The following is a 6,346-nucleotide window of genomic DNA, read 5'->3' as shown; positions in this document are numbered from 1 at the left end:
CTCCCGGCCACCGCAGCCTCGACTTGCTGGGCTCCGGCGATCCTTCTGCCTCAGCCTCCCAAGTAGCTGGAACTACAGGCGCGCGCTGCCACACCCGGCTAATTTTTTTGATTTATCGTGGAGATGAGGTCTCGCCAAGTTGCCCAGGCGGGTCTCGAACCCGCGGGCTCAAGCAATCCATTCACCTCAGCCTCCCAAGGCGTGGGATTACAGGCTGAGCCACCGAGCCTGGCTTACTTAAAATTTTTATTTAAATGATCTGAAAGGGAAAATAATCAACATGTAGTGATGTTGATTTCTTTTATATTTGTGACTCGTACGGTATGTAAAAGCGACGAGACGCCTTGTAATTTCTAACATTACGCAAGTCTGTTCCGATCCAGGGTTTCCTGTCCCAAGCCAGATTGCTTTGTCCCCACTCACCTTCTCTGAGAACTTCCATGCCTCAGGCAATCCCTGTGACATCAACTTTTTTATTTTCCCAAGATATTAAGTAACGCTGCTTGTTACTTATTGCGTCCCCCTCCCCACGTTTGTCCATCACGGTTGAGCGGCGCCGGCCGAATGACACCTGCTCAATAAACTTCGGTTAAATAATTTTCGCATTTTCCTTTGGTCAAGCCAGGCCATTCCCTAGCTAGACGGGACTTTACGGTAACTTTGCACTTCACACAAATAGTGTTGAAAATGAACCTGTGAAGACGCCTGCCTTTTCGCCGGACAGAAATCCTGACCCCAAACTCACCTTTCCCACCCCGATTCTCGCTCAGAGGGTGAAGGGCCTGAGAACCGTCGCCCTAAACACACACAGCGAAGCTCCTCGGGAAAACTAGACCCCGCGCACCTCCGCCCCTAGCACTCGCCTAGGGCGACGGCACCGCCACGTCAGCCGGCGTGCGTGACGTCAGCGCGCCTGTGCGCGGTGAGGCGGGGCGTGCGCAGAGGACCGCCCCTACATCCGGGGCCTGGGCGACGACAGGGCCGCCGCGCGGGGGTCACGTGGCTCCTTCCTTTCCGTCTCTGACCGGCTGGGCGCGGGCGACTGCTCGCGAGGCGCGTGGAACCTCGCGCTGGTTCCCTTTCGTGTCCTCTCCCGGCTCGGGCCACTGAGGAGTTCGCTGACGCCGGGTAGACTGAATCTGCCGCCAAAATGCCGGCCTATTTCCAGAGGCCGGAAAATGCCCTCAAACGCGCAAACGGTGAGCAGGGGGTCCGGGGCGCGCCGGACTGAGGCGGCCCCAGGCGTCAGAGGTCGAGGGCCTGGGCCTGCTTTCCGCTGCTCTGCTGCTGAGTTGCGGCCAGAGAGGAGACGGATGCTGCCTCCATGCCGCCGTCCCTGCCTGCGGTCGGGCATGGTTTCCCTTTCCACTTCAACCGACCCGGGGCTGGGAGGCGCGGAGCCGGGAGCCGTCGCCCCAGGGGCTCTTCCTTCCCCCGGCCGCCTCTCTGGGGAAATAGGAAGCCGCGGCCTGGGAGACAGGCCCTATTTAGGCTGGAGCTCCTTCCCCCTCTCTGCGCCCGGCTGTCTCTCCAGACCCTGGGACTTTCTTCTGCTTAGGCCCCGCGCCCCCGGCCGCCATCTGGGAGTGCCAGGGAGTAAGAAACATGGCTCCCTCCCGGGGACAATGCACGCGAGAGCCTCGGCTCCACCTCCCGCCCGGGCCGGGAGCCGGCAGACCCACCTCCGGCCCTCCCGCAGACTCCCCGCCCTCCACGTCCCGCTCGGTGCTTTGCAGGGTCAGGGTCCGCTTACCCTTCACCCAGCCACTTTATATCTATTAAGTGGTCTCTGTTCCTTTTAACCTGTTAACTATTTTCTTCCCCCGTGGCATTGATAAGGGCTGTCCGAAAGCCTAGTTCTAATCACTGTAAGTTGGAACAGAGTTAATACTGTAAAGGGACTTCAGGTCCTCCCAAGGATAACGAAACAGGCCTAGAGAGAGAGAGAGAGAGAGAGAGAGAGAGAGAATGGTTTTCCCCAAGGTCACTCCAGGAGTTAGTTGTTGAGCCAGAAGACCAAAACCAAGGTCTCTTGACATCCAGATCAGGTCTTCCCCCCCCCCCCGGGGGGCCACTGCGCTCCTGACTGCGATTTCTATTTCCATATGTGTACTTAAGCCATTGGCGCTTGCGGGGACAACTTGGGTGCCCCGATCTCTCCGAGGCATTTATTACGTTGGCATTATGGGGGTGCAAATGTGTTTGCTTGTCTCTTGTCTTTAAAAACTTTATTGTTTGGGGTTTTTTTTTTTTTAACTGGACATTTTTTAACTGTTAGCACTTATTTCCACCCTACCTTCACCAAACAGAAGTTCTGGGTTTTATCCTGTCGTAGATGGGTATACCGTGTGAGTTACAGTTTTACGTTTGGGGAGTTTATTTTGTTAGCTTGTTCGAAAATTCATCTTGTTAGAACGTCAGTTTGAGTCAGTACACGAAATCGATACCACTGATAATCTGTCAGGACCAGAGATGTAGTGGACACATACTTTTTTTTTCTAACGGAAAGTAACAATTTGGGGCGAGAGGAGTGTGAAGCAGTCTGCGGAAATAGGATAAAATTCCACATTCTGTGGCATAGAGTAATTGTTTTAAAGACCTGCTAAAACTACAACATGGTTCTGCCCACTGTTTCTTACCATAACCATCAGTCTGATGGTTAGAGCAGGCAAAAAACTTAAGGATGTTTATTACTATATAGGAAAGAAAATAGATTAAAATAGAACTTTACCATTGACAACTAAACTGTTGAGAAGTTGACTTTTTGATATTTTGAAATTGTGGTATATGAAAGGACTTGTGTGAAATTACTCTGCATAGCTATTGTAGATCTGATTTGTAGTCATTTGTATGCTTTACCAGCAGGCATTTTTCCCCCCATACTCGTAGGCTGAAGCACTGTAATCTTGATGGCCTAAATATTACATATTTGGTGTGTTCAGGCCTTGTTTCCTTCATCATTTCTTTTGGAATCTTCAAATGAACTTAATATTTCAATTACTTTAAATTAGAATGGATATATAATGTGTATCAATTTTTTTCTCCATTTCTAAGTTGTTCACATAGGTTTGATTCATGAAGGAATCACACTGAGGAAAGCATCTGAAATTAAAGTAGGCAAGATGAGGAAGGGATACTGTGGGAGGAAACCTGAATTTTGTTTGTAGTTTTTTTAAAAGCCTGTGTTAACTCCTTGCTTGCAGCCCTTTTAATCTAGAAGGGGAATTTCTGTGTGCCTTACCTTTCAAGTAGTAGCTTCTAAACTTTTGATCTTGTGAGGACTCCCTTCTCCAAGTGTCAAAGTGAACTGATTGTTGATGGCACGTGACACTGCTTACAAAATATAAATGGGCCATCAAAGGGCATTCCCCTTGATGGAAATAATGTCATCTTATCTAAATGTTTTATCTGTAACATTTGTAACCTCAAACATACTTCGAATAAAATGTAGATAAATTTAAATAGAATAATCCTTCAGGTCACCCTAAGCATATTTATCAGAGCAATTTTTGGAGAAAAATTATAGTAATCATCCTGAAAGATGAGAACTTGGCTTAGCAGTTACAGGCAAGAAATTCATATCCTGTAACCATTAACTATTGGAGAAGGCCCTTTTCTATGTTATATTGTTAGTGCTAAACTAGGTGTTTCTGACTTTACAACAGCCTTTTAGCTTACACTCTATAACCAGTGCCTTAAAATATAAAACTGGCAAATTGAGTAACAGCTTATCTACTTGGTTTGTTGCTCAAATAAAGTAGCAAAAATGAAGGACTGGCTTAAACTTTTTCGTTATAAATACATTCATCACATGTCTGACTGAAAGGTAAACTCAGAATGCCCACCTTCCTAGTAATAGTTTAGAGATTTTAATTTTTATTTCCATACTATTAGCCTAGAAATCAGCATTTACGTATTGGATTAAAACCTTTAATGTGTGATAGTTCTTTTCAGCTTGAAAAGCTTTTCCTTCCCAATTAGATAATTCAGAAGAACTAAATCCTCCTTGTATTTTAAGTTAGGGTACAGACAAAAGACTCACTATCAGGAAAAATGTGTTCTCATTCCAGCTTTTTTCTTTTTTTTTGAGTTGGAGTCTTACTCTGTTGTCCAGGCTGGAACGCAGTGGCATGCTGATGGCCACTGCAGCCTCGACCTGCTGAGTGCAGGCGATCCTTGTGCTTCAGCCTTCCAAGTAGCGAAACTATAGGTGTGTGCCACTACACCTGGCTTTTTTTTTCTTTTTTTAATTGAGACAGGTCTTACCAAGTTGCCCAGACTGGTCTCAAACCCCTGGGCTCAGGGCAATCCTCTCGCCTCCACCTCCCAAAGTGGTGGGATGACAGGCATGAACCATGGTGCCGGCTCAGCTTTTTTCTTCAAAAAACATTCTTGTCTGCTTTCTATGGTTTCTATTTTTATTTGGTGGAGTGGGTATTTGTCCTATAAAACAATTAGTATTTTTACATATGTTTTGCTTGGGCTTGTTTGAGACTATTACAAAGTTAGGAAGTATGGAATTTAGAATCATTAATTTTGATGGGCTGCTTAGGAAGTGAATAATGCTTTTAGTTCTGCCCCTTAATGAGTATTTTAAAGAATTTGATACTAAGAAACTGCATGTTCCCATTTAAAAATTAGATTGGGAAAGTGGTTTATTTTTAGACAGTTTTATATTTTGTCATCACTATGCTGGAACCAGCTCTCAACTTTAACTTATTTGTGCCTATTTCATGTGGTAAGCATGTTGATGATGCTTATACATAGTAGTTTAAGATATAATTCCTCAATATGATTGGGAGTTGGGTATTATAGGTTATTTTAGTGCTGCTGCTATGGTTTTCTTAAAGTACAACTTTGATTTAGGGTATTTACTCCCAAATTTTTGGCTAAGAGATTGTTTTTGGTGTGAAAAACACCTAAAGTACTGTTAGATTTTAGAAAATAATCTTATGTGCATGTTAGAAAGAAGATAGGTAGGTTACCCAGGAGAGACTTATTCCAACAAAGTATCTAGTTGTATTACATCTTTGTTTCATTTAGTAAGATTTTTTTGGTGGGGGGCAGGGGAGTAAGATTGAATCAGTTGAAGATGAACTTTCATCCAATGTGGTGAAGAGTTTTGTGATTATATGTGACAAATACGATTTGACATAGGGCGTTGTGTAAGGATACTTATTTCAGTATACTGTTTTGTGACTTCTCTTATTGCACACTTTTTAATATGTTGGAAAGTTAGAATATTGTTTATGGTTTTCCTGAAGGAAAGAATGAATGTTGGGAAGCACCATTCCTGGAAGACATGATAGTTGAAAGAAGAAATGGTAGAAGGAACATTATTGAATCTGCGGGTCCAGTAAAACTCCCAATAAGGGACATTTTTGCCTGTTGCTTGCCTAGCACAGTTATATGATAGATAACGCTATATGTTATCAGGCTAACTCTTAAAGAAAAAACATTCTTTGTCCAGAATTTTTTTCTTATTAGGAAAATAATGATTTTTAAAAAATGGAGATGTAGTGTTTTAAGACTTTTTAATAATGTAAACCAGTAGCCGGGCTCGGTGGCTCAGCCTGTAATCCCGCGCCTTTGGGAGGCTGAGGTGAGTGGATCGCCTGAGCCCGCGGGTTCAAGACCTGCCTGGGCAGTAAGACCTCATCTCTACAATAAATCAAAAAAATCAGCCGGGCATGGTAGCGCATGCCTGTAATTCCAGCTACTTGGAAGGCTGAGGCGGAAGGATTGCCGTCGCCCAGTAGGCGAGGCTGCGGTGGCCAGAAGCGGCCACTGCACTCCAGTCTGGGCAACTGAGTGAGACTCCAACTCAAAAAAAAAAAGAAATGTAAACCAGTGTTTTAGTCCCCCCCAAATTATTTCTTCAACTGTTCAGTGGGAAGATTTTTGTGCGAATCTAAAATTTGACAGTTAATGAATTTTAAGGTGAATTTAGCCAGTTGTCTTAGGCTAAATGACCACTTTTATCCCAGTCTAATAAGCGTACAAAAGAAAATAAAAGATGAGGGAAAATAAGATAAATTTTAACTTTGGTCAGAAATAATGTGATAGAAGAGCTGTTGTTTTTGACTGAATTTCAAATTGAGCAATATATATAATACTTAAAACTGGAACTGGATTTTGAAATGTCACCACATTAGGATGCCTTCAGGCTTGGGGAATAGTAAATTCAAGAGAATGCACATTACTTTGCTGTATATTCTAGTTTTCCCTGCCCCTGTTTTAAAATTAAACCTTGGCCGGGCTCGGTGGCTCAGCCTGTAATCCCGCTCCTTTGGGAGACTGAGGTGAGTGGATTGCCTGAGCCCGCGGTTTCGAGACCCGCCTGGGC

General features: G+C 44.5%; 1 protein-coding gene across 1 annotated transcript in view; it reads left to right on the top strand.

The window, feature by feature from the left end:
- Positions 1 to 949: 949 nt before the first annotated feature.
- The window catches only part of EIF3A (eukaryotic translation initiation factor 3 subunit A), a 46,967-nt gene continuing 41,570 nt past the window's right edge, over positions 950 to 6,346 (top strand). Inside the window, exon 1 of the mRNA XM_008073254.1 lies at positions 950 to 1,199. Coding sequence (XP_008071445.1) covers positions 1,151 to 1,199 — 49 coding nt within the window. The 5' untranslated portion in view covers positions 950 to 1,150. The remainder of the gene's footprint in view (positions 1,200 to 6,346) is intronic.

This window comes from Carlito syrichta, unplaced genomic scaffold (genome assembly GCF_000164805.1).
Source record: "Carlito syrichta isolate Samal-C Ts95f unplaced genomic scaffold, Tarsius_syrichta-2.0.1 Scaffold315801, whole genome shotgun sequence".
Lineage (NCBI taxonomy): Eukaryota > Metazoa > Chordata > Mammalia > Primates > Tarsiidae > Carlito > Carlito syrichta.
The sequence above is the reverse complement of the archived record's forward strand: the minus strand, read 5'-3'. Positions and strand labels throughout refer to the sequence as shown.